Source organism: Nesoenas mayeri, assembly GCF_963082525.1.
Source record: "Nesoenas mayeri genome assembly, chromosome: 14".
Classification (NCBI taxonomy): Eukaryota; Metazoa; Chordata; class Aves; order Columbiformes; family Columbidae; genus Nesoenas; species Nesoenas mayeri.
The window spans coordinates 2,120,336-2,145,209 of record NC_137556.1 but is presented as its reverse complement, the minus strand read 5'-3'; the positions used below and the strand labels follow the sequence as shown (position 1 = coordinate 2,145,209).

Here is a 24,874-nt window from a genome sequence, read left to right as displayed (position 1 = left end):
AGCTGCTGCAGGACGTCCCAAACCCCTCGTCTCAGGGCTTGTCCTCCCTGCAAAACATGCCTGCAGAAGCATGTGTGAGGGCACCCTTCTCCCTTCACAGGTGTCCATCATATTTGGGAACTCCAAGTGGTTTGGATCTAGACTAGTTAGTGTCTCTTCTGGTCTGAGCTCCAGGCCTGACTCCAGTTTTGTAGCTCCTCTGCTGGCCTCCCAGAGCTCTTGTCCTGCAAGAGCGTGACCAGTTGGGAAGTCCCACCAGCTCTTGGAAGTTCACGCCAAGGCTGGAGCATGAGCTTTGCAGGGCTCTGGGGTGGGACACTCACAGGAGAGCACCTCGGCTTCCCTTGCAGGCCCCAGGTTGGGCTTAGCAAGGCGCTGGTCCCCAGCAGCTCCCCAGCCATGGGGGACGGAGCAGCGGTCAGGGAGGATCAGCCCATTTTCCCAGTGCTGCACGTCCGCAGAGCGTGTCTCTGGGCACTTGGCGTACGGGATGGGCTTTTACTGTGAGACAGTCTCAGTGTCATTTTGACTTCTTTTTCTTTGCTTTTGAAGCTAATAATGGGTTGTTTCTGTTCCCGCTCACATGATCCGCCCTGCGGTGAAGGAGAAGCCTCTCTGATGAGTGATCTTCTCTGTCCTGTGCCCCTTCCTCCCTGCTTTGGAGGGAGTTCACATACCAGGTTTCAATCAGCTGCTTCTCTTGTTCCTGGGAATTCAGTTCAGTGCTGGGTCAGAAAGTCTCTGGTCCATTGAAATCCTGCCCTTCACTGCTCGGGTTGCCCAAATTGCAACTCCCTCTCCGAAATCTTGCGGCAAAACAAACCCTTTGCTGCTTGGCCCCTGCCTGCAGCGGTCAGCACAGTGTCAGCCAGCACGGAGCTCTGGCGTGCAGCCCATGTGCTTGCAGGTGGGGCAGGGGAAGCAGGAGCTGCTCTTTAAAATGTTTTCTGTGTGCGTTCGGGGATTGCGCTGAGACAGCGGACAGACTCCCTGCTCCATACAGCCCCTTCCCTGGAGCGCGGGGCAAGGCTGCAGAGCAGAAGCCCTTCGTGGTGGTCGGCAGAGCTGCTGGAGGGGGATGAGGAGTGGAGGTGAGTCCCAGGACTGTCTGCAAGCAGGAGAAGGTCGGCTGTTGCCCCTGGCTCCGGGGGACCCGTGTTGCCCTCCTCGGCAGCCCCTGGCTCAGCGCAGAGCCAGCACGCGCCGCGGTGCCGCTCCGGAAGGAGCAGCGGGGCTGGGATGCTGCTCCTGGCCACGGAGGTGAGAGTCCCACCAGCGCCAAGCGCTCAATTGCTGCAATGTTTGAAAGCTCCTTGAAAAATGGCTTCTTCATCCAGTTCCTAACCAAACAAGTGGAAGCTCCAAAAAAACAACAGTTCCTTCCTGTGCTGCTGCCAAATCAGTGCTGGCCGGTGTGTTTCTGAGCAGGTCAGCAGCAAGTCAGGACTGCCCGAGGGCTGAGTGGAGCAGAGATGGTGGGTAGCTGGTCCATGAATTGTCCTTCTGTAACTGCTTAGGGGCGGGAGAGCATCTGGGGAGCTCTCTGTGGCTTTGGGATGATGGTGACTTGGTTGTCCATGCAGGGACAGGGAGCAGTGCTTGGGCACAGCACTTAGGACAGCAAACCTCTGAACCAAATGTGGGTATCAGCTCTTTTGTGGGCACAGGGAAATCCCGAATCCAGGCAGGGATGTGCACCCAGCTCACAGTCACTGGTGCCATGATCTCGGCTGTCCTTTGCCCTTAGCGATGGCCTGATGTCTGGCTGCTGTGTCACGGTCACTGGAGGGCTGTCCTGCAGCTGCCCAGCTGAGGTCAGTGCCGTGGCAGCAGGCTGGTGTCCTGAATGCTAACAGACCCTTCCCCTCTCTCGCTCTTCTCTCCCTCCTTTCTGTCAGCAGTTCCCTATCAACAAAACCCCTACACCCCTGGGAGCAGCTCCACCGTCATCCAGTGCTACCGCTGCGGGGACACCTGCAAGGGCGAGGTGGTGCGTGTCCAGAGCAACCACTTCCACATCCGCTGCTTCACCTGCCAAGGTAGGACGGTGCTGCCCGAACAGCTTTTGGTCACGTTGCCCAGCGACCCTTGGTGCAGTCTGGAAAGCGAAAGGCTAGGGACACATCTGCCTGGGACACAGAGATACGGTCACAGGCTGAGAGGTGGCAGCTTTGCACAGAGGTGGATATGATGCGGGTGGGGAGGTGATGGCACAGGGCTGGCATGGTGCAGACAGTGCCCCTGGCACGCTCTGAACAGGGGTGCTGAAACCTGGGCACGGTCGCTGCCCTCAGCCTGCCCGCATGCCAGCAGCCCATGCTGTTGGTCCCAAGCATACCCACAACCCATTTGTGACCTGGAGGGGCCACCGTGTCCTTCAGCCACCTGCCAGCCCCCACATAGAGAGAAGAAGGAGGTGTTGCCAGCCTGGCAGAGAGCTGGCGGGGTGGGGGAGACACCTCAAGTGGCTCCTGGGGGCGGGTGACAGATCACTGCTACCCGCACACGGGATGTGACTGAGGATGTCACTGTCGCTCAGCAGAAATAGAGAGGGGTTGCTGAAATCCTCCCTGAGCACAGGAGGAAAGCTGCGGAGCTGGAAGAGCTAACGGCCCACAGCTGATGCTGAAGGGCTCCCTGGCATGTTTATTAAAGCAGCCGTTCTCAGCCTGGCTGGTGGCTGCTTCTGTAGGTTCTAAAGCATCCCATTACCAGGGATTTTTAAAGGTCTCTGGTTTTTCAAGCTTCCAGCACCTTGTGCTAAGCAGGGCATGAATCCCCGTCCCCTTGGCCGTGCTTTGCTGCTTATCCCTTGGGAAAAGAGGGTTTGGCTGCTGTGGACTCTTCCCCTGGGCTGTCACCAGCCCTGCTGCAGCCCTGTCCGCCATGGCACGGGCAGCCCTCGGTCTCTGGGAGGGGGTGTGGGCCCCAGTTTGCCCTCAGGGCTGACCCACACGTGTGGGGCGCTGTGCCCAGCTGGGACCTGCAGGATGGAGCGAGAGCTGCGAGTCCAGACAAAGCGCTCAGACAGCCGCCAGCTTCAAAGGGGCCAGGAACCAACAGGGAAAGCTTGGCAGTGCTGGCTGCCTGATTTCCAAGTGAAAGGGAATAAATAATGAGAGGAAATCCTCCTGTCTCACCTTCCAGCACAGCTCTTATCCCCTGCCACCTCAGGCTGGCTGCTCCCATGCCAGCCCTGCAGCGTGTCCCCTGATGTGTCCCCAGAAGCCTGGCATGGCTCCTGCAGCCCCTGGGGATGTGCCCCAGGTCCCACAGCACACAGGGTCCAGACCTGCCTTGTTTTTTTCTCTTGCTTCTGCTTCCCGATGCTGTCCCAGACCTGATGGCTTGTCCCTTGTCACTGACAAGGAAGCACTGGCGGGCTGGTTTGGAACAGTGGCCGCTGGCCCTGTACCCTCTGGCTGTCTGCCCACAGCTCCAGCAGCTTTGCCGGGGGTTGCTCAGTGGGAGAGGAGCCCCACTGTGCCCTGGGAGGGTGCAGGTGAGGTGTGCAAGGACAGGACAGAGGGGTACTTGGTGGGGTGAAGGGTAAAGCAGGGACCAAGGTGGGCTGTGCCACCAGGTCCTCGGTTGCTCTGTAGTTCCCTGCCCCACCCTGTCACCTGGCAGGACAGGCGATGGGCATTGTGCAAGGGCCACAGGACCTGATCCCTCTGCCACTCCTGAGCTGCATTCCAAGATCTGATGCTCTCAAGGTCTCTCTGTGGATGGAAAAGACGTAGGAGGGAAATGAAACTAAGGGCCAGGGCTTGCCGCGTCTCCTTGGATTACTCTGATGGGCTGTGCACCACCCACGGTTCCCACAGCGGGGCAGGAAGCGAGGTTGGGCTGGACACCTATGGGAAAACAAGCACTGAGAGCACCAACCCCAGTGTGTACCAGGACCTGTTCCCATTAGGGCACAGCTTTGTGTCTCGCCAGGGAGTGGAGATGGCTCATCATGGGGAAAGCCATGTCCCAGGGCATGGAGACCTCTCCCCCGCTCTCCCTAGGGCACGCCTGACTCTTTGCTAGTCCTGTTCTTGGCTTCCTGACACCGTGAGAGTGTCAAATAGAGGGACTGAGCCCCATCCAGGTGCTTTGGGTCCAGGAAGGGATGTCTTGGGCCCTCTGGGATGTTTGTGCATGGTGAGTGGGGTCTGCAGGGGTTCCCTTTGCGGTGCTGGGGTTTGCTGTGGGAACGCCCAGCCCTGGCTGGGCAGCACCATCCTGCACCCTGCCACAGCCCAACACTGACATCTTGTGGTGCTAGGGAAAGGACCCAGCCCATCTGGTGGGAAGGGAAACCCTCAGAGATACCTGCAGAAAGCTGTGTCTCCAGGGGTGCCCTGGGACTGAGGAAGATGCTCAGAGATCCCGGCTGAGCCCTGGGGCTGGACCTGCCCGCTGCCCCCTTGATGGGTGCGTGTCCCCCCTGCAGTGTGCGGCTGCGACCTGGCCCAGTCGGGCTTCTTCTTCAAGAACCAGGAGTACATCTGCACCCACGACTACCAGCAGCTCTATGGGACCCGCTGTGACAGCTGTGGGGACTTCATCACTGGAGAGGTCATCTCTGCCCTGGGGAGGACCTACCACCCCAAGTGCTTCGTCTGCAGCACCTGCAGGTGAGCTGAAGCCATGTCCAAGGGTGCATGCCCCCAATGCAGAATCCTTGTGCAGCCCTTGGCCATGCACCAGGGAGGGGGCTGTTTGTCAGCCCGCAGCCCCTCATTACCCGCTCAGCACCACAGCAGGCACTTTTTCTGTGTTTTCTTAGTGGAAACCCTTGGGAGGCAATGAATTTGCTCCAAGCCTTCCCTTTGCAGCCTAGAGACCTGCCTTAATGCCTGGCTTGGTCCTCTTGCCCCAGCACACATGCACACTTGCTGCTTCCCCTTTTGGCCCTTGCCCAGAGCCCTTCTGCTCCCCAGTGCTGTGGGTCCCACTGGCCCCCCAGGATGGAGCTCACAGGCAGCCCCAGGCACTGCATGGAGCTGGAGCAAGCAGTTCACACCTCCCCACCTCTCCTTGGCCACAGGAAGCCGTTCCCCATCGGAGACAAGGTCACGTTCAGCGGGAAGGACTGTGTCTGCCAAAACTGCTCCCACTCTCTAATCAGCACCAAACCCATCAAGATCCACGGGCCAAGCCGTAAGTTGACTGCTCTCGTGTTACGTGATGGCTGCAAGGAGAGGGATGATGTGCCCTTGGATGGGGCGATGGGACGGGCTTTGGGGAAGGAGTGCAGCGCTGCATGGCGCCATGGGCGTTCATGGAGGTTTCGGAGGAGGAACAGGGTAGTCCTGTGGCCCCTCCCAGGACTGCAGGTCACTGCTGGTTTCGGAAACTCCCTTGGCCTGTTTGTGACCTGTGCAGGTGCCACCACCCCAGTGGGTGCTGTCTGGGGCAGCAGGGAGGTTTTGAAGCGCAGTTTGCTCTGAAGCAGTGCCCAGGTGTCGTGTCCAGCTAAACCAAGGTCTGTGTCTGAGTGCCAGCCTCAGGACCACTCGTCTGGCTTTCCAGATGATGTTACTCACTGCCTCTACCAGCACTGAAAAGGCTTTTTACATTCATTTCCTTATGCTGATGAAGTTAAGCTAAAACTCGGCAAGAGCAATGTACAGTTTCTTTTGAGTGGATTTGGCCTTGGTTTTGATGCCAGGTTGTTCCTTGGGATACCCTCTTCATGCCATTTTCCTCTCCTTGGGCTTTGCCCCGACAGTCTTGCTGCTGGCCCTCCACCCTGGGCCAGTGCGGGGCATCCGATGGGTGCTGTGCTTGGGGGGCTGGCAGAGCATCCCTGCAACACAGAGCTGCTGCGTGCAGGGCTCGTTTCAGGAACGAGAGGACTGCAGCGTTAACATCCATGCTTCACTGTCTGCCATATGCCCTGTGTTTGCTGCTCTCAGGTCCTGGGGGAGCTGTCTCAGCGCGGTGCGTGGGCAGGTGGCAGAAGGCACGGGGAGCCGGGAGCTGTGCCACACGGCGGTGCCCAAGCCCTGCCCTGTCAGCAGGCTGAGCTGGGGGGGCTGGGCGGGGGTCCTTGGTGCTGCAGCTCAGCAAGCCATGGAGCATCAGTGCTGGACCTGAGCCCTGCAGCCAGGGCCAGCCCCAGGACTGTGGTGTCACTTGCGGTCCTTGTCAGCTGGTCAGCATGGTGGCACTGGTGGTGCCTATTTGGACCAAGTAATGTGTTGGTGCTGATGGGTCCCTGGGAGCCCCCCAGACTCCTTCCCCCCAGCTATCGCCATGGCCTTGGTGCAGCTAGGGAACACAGCAGGGTTTGAATGAGCCCCAGCCAGAGGACAGGGCTTCCCCCACCTTCCTCCATGGGCACCCCAAGCTGCCCAAACAGCACCCGCTGTCTCCCACAGCAGGGCAGGGGAAGGGCAGCTGCACGCTCTGCCTCTCGCCTGCCTTCCTCTCCTTTCCCGTTCCCTCGCTGCCCGCACTCCTCCCTGGCCTGCAGCGTGGGTTTGCCTGCGGGCACCGTGCTTTATTCACAGGCAGCGGCCAGATGAAGCCTGCTGCCTGTGTGTGCCCCTTGTGGCCCTGGTGGCTCTGGCAGTGCCACCCAGAAGGAGTGGCGAGGAAATTGTGCCTGCTGGAGCCCGCACTGGTGCAGTCTGCAGGGAGGACATCCCTAGAAGAAGGATGATGAGCCTCTCTCTCCCTGCAGCCCCAGCACTGCGAGCAACTCAAAAACCAGCAAGGACCTGTGTGAGAGAGGGAACGGATCCCGGCTCAGTCGAGCTGGCCAGGCTGCTTTTTGTCAGGGGTCAAAAATCCTCCCCCTTTAGCATTGTCCAGGAGGCAGGGACTTGATGGAGACCTGCCTAGGGATGGGCTGAGCGGAAAAGCCTGCCTGCCTGTCCCGCCTGCCTGCGCTGCCTGTGCAGTGCTGCTGCAACTCCCTGGTGCTGCGAGCGGAGAGGGAGGCGGCAGGGAAGAGGTTAAGGAGAAACCCCATCTGGACAAACCTGCTGCCCAGGGGGAGAAGAGGACAAGGAAGAGTCAAGGTCAGGGCTCCGAGGCCCATGTGCTTCCTGCTCCCAGCCCTGATGGAGCCAGGGGATGTGGGGAAGGAAGGGAGTCTCGTAAATACCGCAGCGGGGCGGACGTGGCTGCCGGAGAGCACAGCCCTTCCTCTGCTGCGCTCGCTGCCGACGCTTCCCACCGCTCCCACCCCGGAGGGAGTCCCCTGGGACCTGCCAGGGCAGCGTGACCCCCACAGCCCACACGCTTGCCCTGGATCAAGCTCACTGCCCGGGGAGGGAGACCTGGTGCTGTGGTAGGTGCTTGGCCAGAGTGGCTGCGTGCCAGTGGTGCCTCAGAGGTCCCAGCTCCAGCAGGAGGGTTTCCTCCTGGCTCCTTTGCTGGGAACAAGCAGAGGTGCATAATTGACTAAGGAATGATCCCTGAGAGGCTGCCCCTGGAGTGGTGTCAGGAGCAGGGTGGTCATAGTAGCAGCATCCCCTAGAAAAGGGGGTCAGCTGGGGCAGGGCTTTCTTCTGGGTGTGAGGGGTGTGCCAGGTTAAATGTCTGGGTGCCTCGGCACGGGCCAGCAGATGCGGGTGTTTCTGCCACACTGCGGAGCCTCCTGCCAGGGAGCTCCGGTGGTCCCGCACTCCCCCCTCCCGCCACTCTTCTGTCCCCCCAGACTGCGCAGGCTGCAAGGAGGAGATCAAGCAAGGCCAGTCCCTCCTGGCCCTGGAGAAGCAGTGGCACGTCAGCTGCTTCAAGTGCCAAACGTGCGGGATCATCCTCACTGGCGAGTACATCAGCAAGTGAGTGTCACCATGCTGGGGCTGCAGGGAGGGGTGCCCAGCCCGGCTCACCTGCTGCTCACGCCTCTTCTCCCTCTCCCAAAGGGATGGCATCCCATACTGTGAGTCCGACTACCATGCCCAGTTTGGCATCAAGTGCGAGACCTGTGACCGGTACATCAGTGGCAGGGTTCTGGAGGTGAGTCCTGGGGCTGTGGTTGTCCCTGTCTGCTACAGGGATGGTGTGTGTCATGCCCAGAGGTGCATGCCTTGGGGAGGTGGGGGAGTTTCATCATCCTGCACCCTTGTCATGCTGCCCTCGGTCTTTTGCGGCCATGGCTCATCCTGCACAGGTGTGTGGACACAGTGTGACCACCTCCTCTGGAGGGTGGGAATGGGACAAGGAGCACCACCATGCAGACCTTTGGAGAGCTGGCTCGGGTACTGGAGCTCCAGAAGCAGCCAGAGCGTGCAGGGGCCTGGGTGTGCTGGGACATGTTCCCAGCCCAAGATGTGGGGACAGTAGCCTTAACCAGGCGCTGCAATGGCCAGCTCTGGAGTGTCCCCACCATGCTCACCCCAGCCTGCTTTCTGAGCGCATCCCTGTGCAGGCAGCCTGCCTGTTGCCTTGGAAACACATCCAGCACGGCTGCCCGCTGCAGAGCCCAGACGAGGGGCTGCAGCACCCTGCCCACGGGCAGCCATCCCCATGCTACACCCCTTTGCAGGGCAGCAACCAGAGCAGGGAGTCACCTTTCCTGGGCCAAATCCAGAGAGGGTTTTGCTCATCGCGTTGCTGGCCAGCACGAGCTGCTCTGGCAGAGCCACTGAGGGATCCCACAGGGATCTCACCGCAAGGCATGGGTACGGAGCGTGTTTTGGGTGATGATGGAGCTGCACAGCTGGTGAGGGGAGCGGAGTTGGTGCTGGGCAGGGACAGAGAGACCCATCAGGACTGGTCCTTCCCATCAGCCAGGTGGTCACATCCTGCACCTGGTCTCTGTTCCTGGAGGTGAGGTGTCCTGTCATGCTTTCTGTTCCTAAGCCAATGTTGGCAGGGGAAGAAAAAACAAACATCAGAAGATCCAGTCTGAGGGTAAGCTAAAGGCTCAGGAAGCATAGAGAAAGAGGTCAGAATGAAGCCTGTTGTGATTTTGAGGCTATGGAGCTGGGCTGTGGTGGCGCAGAGAGGCAGCAATGCTGAAAGCATTCCTAGTTACTCCTGAGACCTTCCCTTCTGAGTGGGAGGGAAGTTGTCCCAGGGTGGCATTGGCACCCACATCTCTGCATCCCCAGGCAGAAGGGATAAGAAGCCGTATACCAAAATTGGAGTCTGTGCTGGCACCATCGGGCACCGCTGCCTCTGAGCCACTTGTTGCACTGCTCTCGGGGTTTTCCTCTCTTGGTGCAACCACAGCAGAGGCAGGACAAGAAGGGGATGCTGCTGCATGTCTGAGGGGATGGACAGAGAGCAGCTCTGCAAGGCATGACACACATGGGGCAACCTGCTTGCAAGCTGGAGGTGGCCCTGGGGTGGTGACATGGGGACAGCCCTCCCTGCTCCCCCTCACCTCCATCTCCCTGGCTCTTCTCCTGGCAGTATCTCTAGTTCTCTCTGCCTCTCCCGTGCCCTCCATCCCCAGCTCTGCTCTCATCGGCTCTTCTGGCTGGAGGGGCCAGCCAGCTCTGCCCACCCATGCCGGGCTGTGGGGAGGTGCTGGCTGAATCCCATGAGATGCTCTGGACAGCAGTCAGCTCGCGTTAGCGCCTTACCTGCTGCACCCACGCCCGGGGTGGGAGCCCTCCTTGAGCAATGGGACTTGGTGGGCTGGAACTAACACGCTTTAGCACCGGCGTCCCTGCGGGCAGAGCTGAGGTGTCACCTCCTCGCAGGTGCTGTCATGGAGCTGAGAGGAGCGTAGGGTTTGTGAGCTGGAGGGCTGTGCCAGGCGAGCACCATGTAATCTGCAGGTACCCCTCACCACCCCACGGCTCATGTTCCCCACCCTCCCCGGATACGTGCCTGCTCACAGTATTGAATGATCTGTAAAACCACAGGCTTTAATTGTCTTATCTGGCAGAGCGTGAAATAGAAAGGGTGCCTTTAAATAATTTTAGGTCTTGAGGAGCCTTCTCATGCTATCCCAGCAGCTTCCGGGCTGTGCAGCCAGGCTTGGATGATTAATGAGTCTTTAGGGGACCCCAAGTGATAACAAGCAGGTCTCTTCCCTCCCAGTCTTTCCCAGTCTTTTATGAGCTGTAATATTAACCAATATAAAAGGAACAAGGTTTGTGTGTGGCTCAGAGAGTTGTTTCTTGAGGAGGAGTGGTGGTGTTGAGCTGTTGGGTGGTTTTTGGAGGTCTGCGTTGAAATGGCGTTGGCGCTGTGCTGGTACAAACCTCTGTGGGAGCAGCCAGCCCCCCTCCACGTCCACACCTCAGTCTGCAGAGCATCGCAATGAGAGGAAGAGGGGTCCAAGCTCTCCCACTTATCTCTCCTGCCTACCCTAGAACTCCTCACACATTTTTGGCATAAACTGGAGGGGAAAAACCACTGGCTACCACCTGCACCCCAAGGACATTGAATTCCAGGTTGATTTTTACGGGCAATCAACTGGCAGATTCTCGGTCTTCTTCACAGCTGATTTTGCTGTTGAACCTCCCTGTTTCAAACTGGCTCCAGCCCCCTCTATCATAACCCCCCGCTTTGTCAGCCAGTCTTACTTCTGCTGCCTTAAATTATCAATTCTCTCCTCTTGGGTTATTATGGGAGTAAAATGTCCTTTGAGGTCGAGCTCTAACAGTGCAGCCCAGATTCCTCCTGCCTCCCAGCCCAGAAAACAAGCCTGTAATTGAAATGCTAGCAGACACTTTGAGTGGAAACAAGCTACCAATTAAAGCTATTATCCCTGTCAAAGAGCAAAGGGAGCAAGCAGCCCATCTCCTGCTCAGCTGGGGAATAGTGTGTTGCTAGCGCTGAAGTTTGAGCCTGGCTTCACAGAAGGAGGAAAGTTGCTTGGGGCAAGGGGGTGGCAATGGTCAGCCAGGGGGTCTGACAGCGATAGGAAGCCTGTGCTTTGTGAGGTTTGTCTTTGGAGATGTTCTTCTCCCTTTACCGCTTCCTTGCTGTGACACCTGGGCCAGATTTGCTGTTCCTCTTCACACCTGTAGAGGGAAGGAGCTGGTGCAAAGCATGATTGCTTGGCAGAGTGTTACTGCAGTGGGTCACTGTTATTTCCAGAGTCCGAGGACAATTTATTAGGGGTGAGGTCTGTAGGAGTACCTGGTTCGGGACCTCCTAGCTCTGCTTTCCTGTGTGTTGGGCTATTCAAAGTGAGCAGAAGGCTCCCAGTCCAGCTCGTAGTCCAGCAGGTCAGAAGCGTTAGTCTCTGGTTTTTTCCGTGTGTTGTGGCAGTCGCCAAGGCCACCCTGGGCAGTTTGCTCCGTTCACCTGGTCATGGTCTGCAGCAGCCAGCGGTGCCAGCGCCGCTCGCCCTCAGCTGTGAGCAGGTTGCCATGTCCTGCCTTGCTCAGGGGCCCCTTTTCTCTGCTCACCCTCGCAGGCAGGAGGGAAGCACTACCACCCGACCTGTGCCAGATGTGTCCGCTGCCACCAGATGTTCACAGAAGGAGAGGAGATGTACCTCACAGGTATGGATCCTGCTGCAGTGAGGAGGGACCAGCGCAGCTGTGTGGAGCTGTGCTGGCTGGGGGGCATTTGGGGCTCAACTACTTATTGTGCTCAGTGCCAAAAGGGTCCCCCTGTGCAGCAGTGCCAGAAACCCCTGGCCTCTGAAGCCTCTGTGCTCTTCCTGGGCCATGCAGCAATCATTTCTGTCCATGAAACCTTCCCTGACACTGAGCTGGAGGAGACTTTGTTCCTTATCGACAGCTTTTTACTCCCTGCGAGTCTCCCTGCACAGCGAGAAACGCTGCTGGGCATGCCTGGATGTGTCCCTGGTCTGCACGCAGCAAGCAGAGGCTGGGATGGGCGCAGGGTGCCTGGCTTCCCGCTCACCGCAGCCCCAGGGGATGGTGGTTCAGGACCCTTTCCCCACTGCCCCTAATTCTCCCCATCCAGGTTGCGCTGCCAGCAGCACCGGACGGGTAAGGCTGTTGCTCAGGTTGGGTTTGGGTTCAGCGGAGCTCATCCTTGCCTGGAGCTGCCTTAGGGGCTATTTCCAGTGCAGAGGGAGGGTTTGTTTTCTCTCAGTAACCTGTGCTTGCTTGTCTTCCTGAGTCGCTAATGATTCCATGTGTGGCAAATATGGAATTGTGAATGGAGAGAGCTGCAGTGGGGATCCTAGCAAAGCACATCCCACAGGATGCATGTGTTCAGCATCCATTCCAGGGCACAACTGGGCAAAGCTCAATGGCTTTGCTGGTTCCAGCCCAGGGGGCGTCGAGGGACTGTGGGTGCCCCGGGCTCGGTGGTACCGAGTTTAACCATCAGGAGCTGCCTGGCTGGGCACTGGTTGGGCTGCACCAAAACATGCCTGGGTTTTCTGTCACACTTAGTAGTGTTGGCATCTACATCTCAGTGCTTGGGAGCCAGTGCGACACAGCAAGTGACCCCCCTCTGCACCCTCGGGGCTCCCCACCTCCCTCCTGCTCTGCTCCCCATGGAGACATGCTGGTTCCTGCCCCTGCAAGGCCCCCAGGAGCTTTCCCCCCAGCATGCAGGGGTTGAACTGCTGCAACACCAGTTGCTCAGTGCAGCTGCTGCTTGGAGCGCACTGACACGTCCACCCCAGGGCACCACAGGCTGGAGATGGCAGGGACAGGACAAGACCCCCACATGGCAGGGGGTGGGCTGTGCATGTAGCTGGAACACTTTCCCTTTGCTGCGTTGCAGGCTCTGAAGTGTGGCACCCCATCTGCAAGCAGGCAGCCAGAGCAGAGAAGAAGCTAAAGGTAGGCAGCAGGGTGAGGGGCATCTCTGAGAGGTGGCACATCCCAGGTGATGTTGCCCCCGAGTCCCTGCTGGAGGTGAACTGTTGTGGCAGTGTCCCAGCCCAGGGTGGCTTCCTGCGGCTGGCCCCAGCCCTGTCCCCGCTGCCCACAGGATGGCGGGTGGCTGTGACTGTTAGTGGGGACGTGGCACCAGCCCACGCTACGGCTGGGTGGGGGCACAGCAGTCCCTAATCAGCCCCTGCGCCCATCCAGCTGCTGCTCCCTCTCTGTGCCCGGCTGGCAGAGGAACTGGACCTTGGGTGAAATTCAGCCCCAAACCAACAGTTTGCTTGCTACACCCAGCGTTGTGCCTACTCAGGGGTTCCTCCTTGCCGTGCTTTCATCTGTCCTCTGTTTTTCTGCCTTCACAGCACAGAAGGACGTCAGAAACCTCCATCTCACCTCCCGGATCCAGTATCGGCTCCCCAAACCGTGTTATCTGCGTGAGTACAGCTCTGCCCCTTGTCCATGCAGGGTAGGAGAGATGCTCTGGCCCCAGGAGAGGGAGCAGCAGTTCCTGGTGCTGCTCTGCAGTGTGAGGCATCTCCCAGGGACAAGTCCTGTGTTTGGGGACAGCACGGACAAGCCGTGTCCCCTCACCATGCTGCCAGTGCTGTTGGCACAAACCAGGAGCTCCCAGAGGGGCACAGTCCCACCCTCCCAGCTCCTCTGCCCCTTCCTGCTGCTGCCGCTGCCTCTCAGGCGTCTCCTCTCACCTCTCCCTGGTGCTGGGGTGACGATGGGCTCTGTCTGCTCTGTGCTGGCTCCACACTGTGCGCTCCAGCCTCTCTTTCCTTCTCTCTTCCTTTCCGTCTCTCTGTCTCTCCCTCTCCCTAGGCTAAAGTGGATAATGAGATCCTTAATTACAAAGACCTGGCAGCTCTTCCCAAGATTAAATCCATCTATGAAGTGCAGCGTCCTGACCTCATTTCCTACGAGCCCTATCACAGATACACGTCGGATGAGACGCTGGAGAGATATAGCTATGGGGAGGTACCGAGTCTCGATATGCCCAACGCTGCGCTGTGCAGGGAGCTGGGCACCGATTCAGGGCAATGGGGAAAACCGCATGTGGTTCGTTCAGTCCAGTGGGGTTGCTGGAGGGAGGCAGGAGTGGGGATAAAACCTTTCCTGGAGGCTTCCCATTACTGGGGAGAGGGCCTGGGCTGGAAGGGAAATCTTGGTGCTGCTGCTGCAGAGGAAGAAAGAAACCAGTGACCTTATCCAGCTGGTGACAGTGCCGGGCCCACGCTGTGCCGCAGACCCGGCGTGCAGGGACAGACAGCACTGTGTGGGAGGAGACGTCACCCTGTGTGCTGTGATGTGGCAGGGAGCTCACCCATCACAGCCCACAGCAGGAGGGGTGGAGGGCACGCAGCCCACGTGCGTCCCTCCTGGGCGGAGGGACAGACGGAGAGCAGGCTCAGCCCGAAGCCCGGCCCCGGCAGGCAGTCCAGCTGGCCACCAGCCCCAGCGTGGCATCGCTGTAGCACGACAGGGTGGCCTCTGGTGGGTGCTGGGGGTCCAGGGGCAGCCAGGGGAAGGGAGCTTGGTCAGTGTGTTTTTGCAAGCGTGTGACAAGATGATGCCCAAGCAGCATGTGGCATTGGACTGCCCTGCCCGCTACTCCAGGCGGGCTAGGGCAGCTGGACCATTTCATTAAGTCTGTGGAAGAAGAGTCTGAGCTGCTTACACAGAGATGAGGGACCTGAGGTGGCCCTGGAAGAGGACTTTGTAATGGCCAGCAGCAGCACTGCATACATCTCTGGTCCCAAGGCTTGTTACAAGTCTGGTTTCCTCCAGCCCCCCTGAGGTGGTGCAGGTAGCGTGGCCATGGCCTGCTGTGGAGCACGGGGGGCCAGCAGCTGCCTTCCCCTCTTGCGGCTGCTCCACCGAGGTCTCTGAGAAGAGGTGCAGGCTGCTGGTTCAGGAGGTGCCATCCTCAGGCCAGCTCCCCTGCAGGCCAGGGGCTCCTTGCTCAGCATCCTGTCAGTTCAGCTCTGGCTGCACCACCAGCCTGGCAGCTGCGATGGGGCTGTAACGTGGGGAGAATGAGCTGCTGTGGGACCCCAGTCTGTCACTGCTCCCCTTAACCATGTGCTGTCTCTCTCTCCCTGCTTTGCCTCCTGCTGCCTTCAGTCCCTGGGGACCCTCTCCCCGTACTCGCAGGTAATGCCCCCCGGGGGTCTGTCACCTGCTGCTGCCACAGAGTGTCCCTCTGCCAAGGGACCACTGGGGCTTTGCTGAACATCTCCCTGCCCAAGGTGGGGGAGGTGGGGGGCCCTGTCCAGGAGGGTCCTTTGGGCCCTGGCAGAGTGGACCCAGGGAGCAGCTTCTGCCCCATGGTGGGGAGCACCAGTAATCAGGAACAAGCACGGGGGAAGGGGATGGTCTGCAGGCAAGGAGGCGAAAGCCTTTGGCCAGACACTGTTGCCTGGTCCCAAACCCTGGGTGTCACTGCCTGCTCTTTGTCAGCGGGGGGCAGAGCTTCTGGGGAGCCCCTCCAGCTGCGGAGGACACACATGCTGCCTGGCACGTCACACCACAGAGCATCCACCCTCCAGGGCTTCCGCAGGCTTGGGGAGCCCTGTCCATGGGACACCCCCGCACCGGGCTGCCGAGGCACTGATCCACCCTGTCCTTCATCCCGCCAGCTCTAACCCCACCTCTCTCCACACCTTTCCCCATCTCCAGGACATCTACGAGAGCTTTGACACGCGGCAAAGGCGAGCCTCCAGCCCTGGCTACATCGACTCCCCCACCTACAGCCGCCAGGGCATGTCCCCCACCATCCCTAGGTCCCCCCACCATTTCTACCGCTCAGGTGAGGATTTCAGCTGCAACCCCAGGCTGGGCTAACTCAGACCCCCAAGTGGAATGGGGATCACCAGACTGTCCCCTGCTTCTCCCAGAGGACCTCAGTGGTTCTGCCTCTGGCAAGCAAGCAGGAGGCCTGGGGGCTCCATGGGGGGCTGACAGCAACAGGAGCTGTGGGGCAGTGAGCAGCCCGGCTGTGTGCATCCTTTGGTTCCCCTGACTTCTTGTGTAGAGCAGCAAGGAGAGGCCAAGGTGGCTTTGTCCTGGCTCGGAGCTGAGCTGGGGCTCATGGAGGATGGGGCAGGAGGTGACCCCCAGGTCCAGCGAAGACCGCTCCGCTGGCTTGCAAGCTCTGGGAAGGGTGTACACAAGAGCGCGTGTGCCCAACCAGTGCTGTAAGGGGGGTCCTTAGACACACATAGATGCGTGTGCACACCCTGGAGCATGTTGGGGCGAAAAAGAGTGTGTCTGTGCTTTGTCTTCTGTCCTTTGGAGTTGGGGAGGAGCAACTGGGCAAACCCAAGGTCAGTAAGTCTGGAGGTCCCGCATTCCCAGAGCTGCTCCCGTGCTGCCCCGCCACGGGCCCGTCACCGTTCGCCTCTGCAGCACGCTCGGCTTTCCTCTCCGCGGCGCTGGGGCGGCTGCCGCCGTGGGACAGCACCCGCATGGGGGTTTCCTCTGCATCCCACCTTCCTATGGAGATGCAGGAAATCTCTCCCTGCTCCATCACGCCCCATCCTGGACCACAGCCCAGCACACATCCCCATCACCCCCACCACGTGGGTCACCCCCCTGCTCTTCTAACACCACTGCATTTAACACCCATTTTCTTCTGCCTCTTGTTCTCTCTCTCGGTCACTTATGGCTGCTTCTGCTCGGCACCGCGTAGGCACCGAGAGCGGGCGCAGCTCCCCCTACTATAGCCAGTTAGATGTGAGGTCCTCCACTCCAACCTCATACCAAGCGCCCAAGCATTTCCACATCCCAGGTAGGCTCTGGAGCACTCCGGTCCCCGGGGAAGCGCCGTGTCTGTGGCATGCCCGCATGTGCCGTCTTCCCTGTGTCGCATGCGTAGCTCCGCCGCCTGCCTAGAGCCAGCTGGCAGCAGGATCTACCCCTGGCAGAGGCCATCCATAAACAGGACCTGCAGCTTGAACCCTCCTCCCTTCCCGTCACCACCCGGGTGGCCCAGAGCTGCCCAGAGTCTGCTTGATCCTTGCAACGTCCCTCTTCTCCCTCATCCCTGACCTTCCTTCACCCCCGACACGAAGACGAGTCCTCTGTGGAGAGCCTGCCCCCTCCCCTGCCTCCCCCCCAGGATCACAAGCCTAAGCGTGTCTGCCGGAGGCCTTTCCGCACCCATCCGCTACAGATGACTATTTTATACTCCCCCTAGGGCCCGCCGCTCCCTCCCCCCAGAGTCTTCTGGGCTTGCCAGATGCCTGCTCCCCTTCTGCAGGGGGCCACCAGGTAAGGGCCACCACCTGCTCCCGGCCTCGCAGAGCCCACGGGGGTGGGGACAGAGCGGGCAAAAAGAGAGAGTGGGGAGGGACACAGGCAGAGCTGCCCACCCAGCCCTCCGCATATGCAGTGGGGGGCAGAGCCCCAGACCACCCTGTTCAGCCATAGACACCTACCGCTGCCCTTGTTCTCCTCCAGAGCGTGGAACCCCATGCAATGTATAGCTGATGCCCTGGGACAGCAGCAGGAGAACATCCAGGGGCTCCTCACTATGGCCCCCTGCTCCCATCCCATCCCGGTCACAGTTTGGCCCTGCTCCTGCCCTGCCCTCCCGCTGCCGGTCGGTGGTTTATGGATGGCCCCCTCCCTGCTCTGCCAGCTCCGCTGCCTGGCCCCGGCCTGGGGCCATAGCTCTCAGCACCAGGCTCCAGTTTGCTTCTCCTCCCAGCTCGCTCTTTTCTCTGTCTGCTGCAGAAAGAGGCTTTGGCTGATGTTGTTTCACCCCAAGGTAGCTTGCAGGTGGTTTTTCCAGGTGCTGGCACCCCCGAGAAACCGCACGGGTGCGAGCCGTGGTGCATCGCTGCCGGCTGGCAGGAGCAGCCAGGGGTTCCTGGCTGTGCCGCTGCCTCCCGGGGCCGGGAGCGGTGCCGTCCCGCGGTGCATGCTGACCTGGGGCGCTCACTGCATGTCCCCTGCACGCACCGCTGCCTGAGGCAGCCCCGGGACCGTGCCCCTGCCTCCCGGAGCCCACCTGGTGCTGTGCTCCCGTGGGACGCGTGGACCCAGATGTGGTTGTGTGATGGAAATGTGATGTGGGGGCAGCATCTCCTGCAGGACCGCTGTCCTGTCTGCTCTCAGCATGCCCACACTGACCTCCCCTTCCTCCCTTCTTTCCTTCTTCCCTTTCTTCTTCCACTAGCTGCTGGTGAGAGTAACATCTACCGGAAACCCCCCATCTATAAGCGACACGGTAGGGTTTGCTGGCTGCATGCTGGGCTCTGCGCTGCGGGGAGCGGGGCAGGGACCAGCGTGGGGCTTGGTCTGGCCAAGTCACATTCAGGGGCAGGAGATGGGAGCAGGCGTCAAGGTGACATGTTGGGCTGCTGCGCTTTGGTGGGCTGATGCTCCTGCTTCCCTTCCGGGCAGCAGAGTGCGGGGATCTGTGCAAGAGAAACGCAGCTTTGAACTGCATCCCTGTTGCGAGGGATGCAGGTGAAGGCTGTTAGTGGCACTGGGGACAGGGAAAGCTGTGGGAGGGAAACCAAGGCCATGGGGCAGTGGCAGAGGGGACGAGGGTGGCTGTTGCTTGTTGATGCCAGGGGCCAGAGCAACCTCGGGAAAGGGGTGAAGAAGGTGATTTGCAGTTTCACATGAATACCTAGAGAAAAATCACAGCCGATCCTGGATGGATGCTCCAGGGTGAAACGGGCCTGGGGGGTGTGAGGGGTGGGGAGAAGGCACAGGGGTGTTTGGTGTCTCTCAGCGGGGCTGCCTTGTATTGTCTCTGCTCACTTCTGCGCGTAGAGGGACAGCAGCTCCCCCCCAGCAGTAACTGTGTCTCCTCTCTCTCCCTGGGCTCTCCCTTCCCACCACCCTGCTGCTGGCTGCACCCACTGCTGTAAGTAGCTGCCGCTGGCCGGGACCCTGTGCATGCTTGGGGTGGCTCTGCCACACAGCCTGTCCTCGGTGCTCCTGTCCTCACACGTCTCCTGGCCTCGAGGGGGTGAAAGGAGTAGGGCTCACCCCCCGATTTCTCACATGTGCCCCTGCCAGAGCCGCTGGGGTCACCCCTCTGCTGCCCCCTGCTGCACAGCCCGCTGCTGTCCCCCGCGGTGACCCCCGGGAGCTCTTTCCCTGCCGGAATGGAGCCTCCCTCCATCCCCTCCCAGCCTCCCTCCGGGTGATGGGACAGCCTGGGGGCACGGGGACATGGGGAGGTTGGTGGCACTGGGGCTGGGTGAGCACTGTGCGGGAGCCAGAGCTTGTCATGGTGCTGTGGGCTGTGAGCTGTTCATGTCCCTTCCCACATCTGTGACAGCCCCTCTGCGTGTCACCGTCCCCACAGTCTGCCTCTGCACTGTTGTCCCCAGGAGGTGTCAGCGGTTTGAAAATGGGTTATTCCCAGCTCTGCTCCATGCTGTCCCACACACAGATCACTGGTGGACACCAGGGAGTGTGGGGAGGGAACAGGATTTGCCTTCATCCCAGGGCGGATCTTCGCAAGTCCTGCCAGCAGAACTAGGGGTCCTTGTTACAGCTTTCCCTGCTCCTTTTGCAGACAACCCTCCGGCAGCCACGAAAAGCAAAACCAGTGAAGACATCGCACAGTCGTCCAAGTACAGCCCTGCCTACTCCCCGGACCCGTACTACCACTCCGAGTCAGAGTACTGGTCCTTCCAAGGCTCCCCAAAAGGTAACAGCCCCCAACGGTGCTGGAAGATGGGGAATCCCATTCCTGCCCCTAAACCCAGTTATTCCCTGGGAGGGTCCACCCCTCTGAGCTGGGTCTGAACCCTAAGGAGGGGTTGGACCAAGGTACCTGCCAAACTGACCCCAAAATCTTAGCAGCCCTTGGGACTTGCCTGTCCCCGTGCAGGTGGGGACTGTCTCCTGCCTCCCCTTTCACCTCTGTCTGACCCCTCTCACGTGTCTTTTTGCAGCCCCCCGGGCCCGGCGGTTCTCGTCAGGAGGCGAGGAGGATGGGTACGACCGGGGCATGCACAAGGTGGGTGACGTCCCTGCGCGCAGCCTGGCAGGGCAGAGCTGGCAGCAGGCTGTCCCCACGACCGCTGGCGCTGGGGAGGGGGCCCAGCCTGGCTCTGACACCCGAGAAGGGGCCACCACTGTCCCTGCTGCCTGGCGCCATCTCTCCCCCCTTGGCCACCCCTGACAGGGGGCCTTAAGGAGGGGAAGTGCGCCCCTTACCATGGAGATGGGAGATGCTGATCCCATGCTGGGGTGCAAAGCAGCTTTCCCTCCCTGTCCAGATCCAGAGCGGCATCGGCCGGCTGATCCTGAGGGAGGAGATGAAGGCTCGGTCCAACTCCTACGCGGACCCCTGGACACCCCCTCGCAGCTCGGCCAGCAGCAGAGAAGCCCTGCACACGGCTGGCTACGAGGGCTCCCTCAATGGCTGTAAGGACAGCCCTGTCTGTCTGTCTGTCCCACCCTGCATGGCCTCAGTCCCTGTGGGAAGTTCACTGGGGTGGAGAGGGAAGGACAGAGGAATGGGGTGGGTGGTGGGAGAAGTGCTGGATGCCAGCACTTGAGAGACACTTTCCCCATTTGGAGGGCTCTGCGTTCCCTGTGCCCCGGCTGGGATGGAGCATCGCCCAGCTGTTTGCAGTCTGTCTGGGCAGCACATCATTGGGGGGTTAAAGGGTCCCTCGGCAATCTCACAGCACAGCCACGCTGGGTTTGCTCTGACCTGTTTTGGGCTCACTGCCTGTGTGCCTCATCGTTAACATCTGTGACATTAGCATCTCATCTCCTCATTAACACCTGGCACATCTGGGACATCCTGGCACCCCAGACCTGCTAAGTGGCCACAAGGCTAACTTCCTTGCTCATGCTGCTTTCACTGCACAGCACCCAGGGCACCCAGCCCTGATTCCCTCGGGGCTGCAGGGGTTGCTGGGGGCATTGGGGACCCTGCCGCCACATGCCCCTGCCCACTCTCTTCTTCCTCATGGCACATCTGCCCTCATGGAGCTGGTGCTGCTCAGGGATGCTCAGGGCAGCTCTGCATGGCGTAGGGTGCTCAGTCCCTCCTGACACCCAGCTCTGCTCTCCTTGCAGCTCCCCGGACGCATTACCTGGCTGACAGCGGTGAGTGTGTGAGCCTGCGACCCTCACCAGCTGGTCCCTTGTGGCAATGGGGTCCAGAGCCTGAGCTGGAGGAGATACTGGGACCAGGGTGGGAAGAAAGAGCCCTTGAAAGGCTGGGCCAGGGTAGAGCTGGTGGCAGCGTCAGGAGGGGACAAGTCAGAGGAACTGAGAGAGGAGGCTGTGTTGCACTGACGGGTGAGGCGGGAGACCTGCCGCTGTGGGAAAGGGATTTTGGGGAAAGGAATATCAGCACAGAAGGAAGCCAGGCTGGGAATGAGTTGGAGCTGGCAGGAGACAGAGCTGGGTAGTGACGTGGGAGCGCAGGGGTGGGGTGGCCCAGCGGGTGCTCTCCCAGGGTGTGGGTCTCACCCCTTATGCATTTTCCCTTATGCACCTTGGTGATTTCTTTGCAGATCCCCTCATTTCTAAGTCAGCCTCCCTTCCTGCCTACAGGAGAAATGGGCTGCACAGGGTAAGTGCCTCCTGCCTGCATCCTGCTCCCGCCAGGCATCCCTGCACCCTTCGTCATTCTCTGCAGGCTCCTCAAAACCCCCGGTGCTCCCCTTTTAGGACTAAGGTGTCCTGCTTCCCCCTTTTCTGCACCCCTGCTGTCTCTTCTGGCCTTTGCTGGTCCAAAATGACCCTTATTGGGGACCAAAGTGCCCTGTCCAGGCACCGCAGCACCTCTGTGCCTGCCCTGAACGTCCTGTAAGGCACATTTCAGAGGGATGCTGGTGTTGCTTCCCAGCAGGAGGGATTTACTGGTCCTGCCTCCATGTGACCGGGGCTTGTCACTTCACCTCCTCGTGCCTCAGTTTCCCCACTGCCAGGTGTAGGGCGCAGATTCTGCTTTGGGGTTGGTGCCTTCCCACCTGGGGATATGGAGGTGCTGTGCTGAGTGTTTGTAGGGGACTCCCTCTTACTTCTCCCTCTCTCCCTCCCGCAGCCTCCCAGTGCTGAGCTTTTCCACTACGACAGCACGAATGCCGTAAACTGGGGGATGCGAGGTGAGGTGCCACGGGGCTGGGGAGCAGTGTGGGTGGGGGACCCTGTAGGCATGGGCAGCTCTGGAAAACGGGGTCCAGGCTGGAGGGAGCAGGGAGGAGACGGGGGGGTTCTCACAGCTCTGCGGGAGGATCCTGGCAGTGGAGGGGACAGTGTGCCTCATGTCTCTATTGTCTTTTTCTCTCTCTCCACAGAGTACAAGGTAAGATGCTTTGCCAGACAGAGATGTGAATACTACCCAGAGGAAATCCCAGAGACGTGCCGTGTGTCCCCAGCCCTTCAGGAGGAAGCCTTGCCCTCTGCCCACAGTGCTCTGCCTTCCCCCCTTTCCATCCCCCACCTGACAGCCCCGGCGTGGGACTGTGGGGCTCAGGACAGGGTCTCAAGGGTCCCAAGCCCTTTGCCAAGCAGAATTGTTGCCCAGTGAGGAACAAGAGAATGGTGGTTGTGCTGGTGGTTCCCTGCTCATGCTCATCTCTGGGTCACTCCTGGCTTTGCGGAGTGAACAGGAGACCTTCAGGTTGCCATTCCAGAGCCACCAAGGTGATCCAAGCTGGATTAAGGTCACCCTGAGAGCAGGTCCCCCATCTGCTTTGTCCTGTCCAAGCCCCAGGGGCAGCTGTGACACCCAAACCCTGCTAAATGTAGTGGAGGAAGGCTTTGCCCTTGTCCCCCCATGGCCCCATCCCAGATGTGCCCCATCTGTCCTATTCTGGCTCGGTAGCTACCCCGTGATCTTCCTGTGCTTGTGCAGATATACCCCTATGAGCTGCTCCTGGTGAAGACGAGGGGGAGGAACCAGCTGCCCAAAGATGTGGACAGGACTCGGTTAGAGGTGAGGGGAGCCTTTTCTGCTGGGGACAGTCTCCTGGGGGCAGAGAGATCCAGTCTAGTGGGGTATCCCCTTAGCTGGCAGGCAGCCCGGGGCTGCGAGGGGCTTGTGGACATGTAAGGAGCAGCCCTGCAGCTCCCCAGGAGCACACGGGTGCCAGCACGCTGTCACGGCGGCCCTGCTGCTCTGCTGGCTGGGCAGGGCTGTTCCTGTGCCCCAGCACGAGGGCGTTTGGCAGGAGCAGGAGGGAGCCGGGTGCTCCCACCCTCCTGGGTGAGCACTGCTGGGGGTTGCAGCACCCCCATCGCGCCCTGCTGGGCCGGGGGTGCCGCCAGACCCCCTCATATGTCCTGCCCTGCTGCAGCCATATGGCCCACGTGGTGGCCGTTGGCCCTGGGTGGTGGCCGCGGTCCCCAGCCCTGGCCCAGCGTCCCTTCTCTCCTCAGCGCCACCTCTCCCAGGAGGAGTTCTACCAGATCTTCGGCATGACCATTGCCGAGTTTGACCGCCTGGCCCTCTGGAAGAGGAACGAGCTGAAGAAGCAGGCCCGGCTATTTTAAATACAGTGCACTATAAATATATACATACCTATAAATATATACATAGAAAGATCTCTATATTGCAGCTCTGTATGATTCTCGGTGCTGTATGTGGCAGAGGCACCCTCTGCACCCCTGAGAGTGAACTGGAGTCTTGCAGATCATTTTATGCTCTGTGTTTCCTTTTCTTTTCCAACCCTGTTTCGGCATCAATCCTTGGGTTCTCCCAGGGGCTGAGACCGCGGGGGCCCCAAAGCGCTTGGTGTCCGTCACTGCTGCCCCAAGGGGACATGGAGGGAGGATTTTCCTGCTGCAGCCACAGCACCCAGGGCTGTGTCCTTGGGCTGGTGCGTGGGGCATGTTCTGTCCCCCTCAGCTGGTCTGTGTATTTACGTACAGGTTGGAAAACGTCCTGGGTACATTTGCAGGAGAAGGGAGTCCCACCGTGGGCTCCTTAATGCTCCCCCAGCCTTTAACATGGCCATGCACTGGGGACACCTTCAGCCTCACGCTCTGGATCAGAAATGCAGAGCTTGGGGCAGGAGGAGCAGTGGTGGGGACCCCCAGGGAGTGGGGTGCAGCCCCACGGCTCAAGGTGCAAGCCCCAGTGGGTCCTGAGCTGCTTGCTTGCCCTGCAAACCCGGTATTGCCACAGAGCCAGTTTCTCCTCCCAGAGTGCCAGAACAATGGCTTTCCAGGCTGTCCCAAAACCAAGCCCTTCTTAAAACAGCCAAAGCCGCCTCCTCCCTTGTGCAGTTTCTCGCTGCTCTTCAGGTTTGTCCAGGGTCAGCAAGCCCTGAGGGTGGACAAGCTGAGATGTCACCCGACCTGGGGCCACCACCCCTGGGGCCCCAGCAGAGCTCCAGGGTCCCAGTGCCGGGGGAGCAGTGGGGGGAGCTGGGGGCAAGGCCAGAGCAGGGGGCGCCCGTCCCACTGGCTGCTGGGCCTTTTCATGGGGGTAATGAATTACTCTGGCACTGATGTCTGTGCCCCAGATAAACCCCTCTGCAACCTTCAGGAATTAAGACCATTACCAGAGCCATTCAGCGTTCACGCCACTGCGAACTATTGGGTTGTTTGGTTGGAGGGTTTTTTTGGTTGTTTTTGGGTGGTTGGCTGGTGTGGTTTTGTTTTGGTTTTTGTTTTTTTTTCATTTTTCTTAATTAATAGTGTGATTTCCACACAAACTTCTTTCTTGGCCTCACCTGTGGTGCTCTAGTTTCCTGTTTGTTTGTTTGGCACAATTTTCAGGCATACTGCAGGACTGAGCAGTCCCAAAAACACCAGCAAGCTGTGGGGTCGGCAGCGCACCTCCGAGGGGACAGCGAGGGTCTCACCTTCACCGTGCCACAGGCCAGCTCTGCTTCTGGCTGTTCTGGTCCCCTTTGAAACCCTCCTGTGCTGGTATCTCCCAGCAGGTGGACTGAATGCCCTCCCTGCCATCAGCGCCATCAACACCCAGCATGTTGCCCAAAAGAGCCACCACCAGGGTCCTGTGTGAGGCAGGGGAGACATGCGGGTCCCCTTGCAGGGGTTCGCCAGGGTGCTCAGGGCAGATCGCCCATCAGCAGCAGCCCCAGCTCTGGGAGCTTTATGGTGGTGTGGAAGGGGCTGGGGCCCGAGGCGGACATGGCAATATTGCACTGGTAATTGCTCCTGTCTATTTTAGTGCT

At 59.9% G+C, this 24,874-nt stretch overlaps 1 protein-coding gene across 1 annotated transcript; it reads left to right on the top strand.

Moving 5' to 3' along the window:
• Positions 1 to 1,078: 1,078 nt before the first annotated feature.
• On the top strand, positions 1,079 to 23,222 carry ABLIM3 (actin binding LIM protein family member 3; the record flags this gene model as incomplete). Its single annotated transcript, XM_080353304.1, has 22 exons — positions 1,079 to 1,091; positions 1,902 to 2,039; positions 4,442 to 4,625; positions 5,039 to 5,151; positions 7,661 to 7,787; positions 7,872 to 7,965; positions 11,330 to 11,417; positions 12,622 to 12,680; positions 13,091 to 13,162; positions 13,557 to 13,712; positions 14,859 to 14,888; positions 15,414 to 15,543; positions 16,426 to 16,524; positions 17,917 to 17,967; positions 19,276 to 19,410; positions 19,658 to 19,722; positions 19,985 to 20,132; positions 20,796 to 20,825; positions 21,239 to 21,297; positions 21,772 to 21,837; positions 22,585 to 22,665; positions 23,109 to 23,222. The coding sequence occupies 22 exons, from the start codon at positions 1,079 to 1,081 to the stop codon at positions 23,220 to 23,222; spliced, it is 2,052 nt and encodes a 683-aa protein (XP_080209430.1).
• Between the last annotated feature and the right edge of the window lie 1,652 nt (positions 23,223 to 24,874).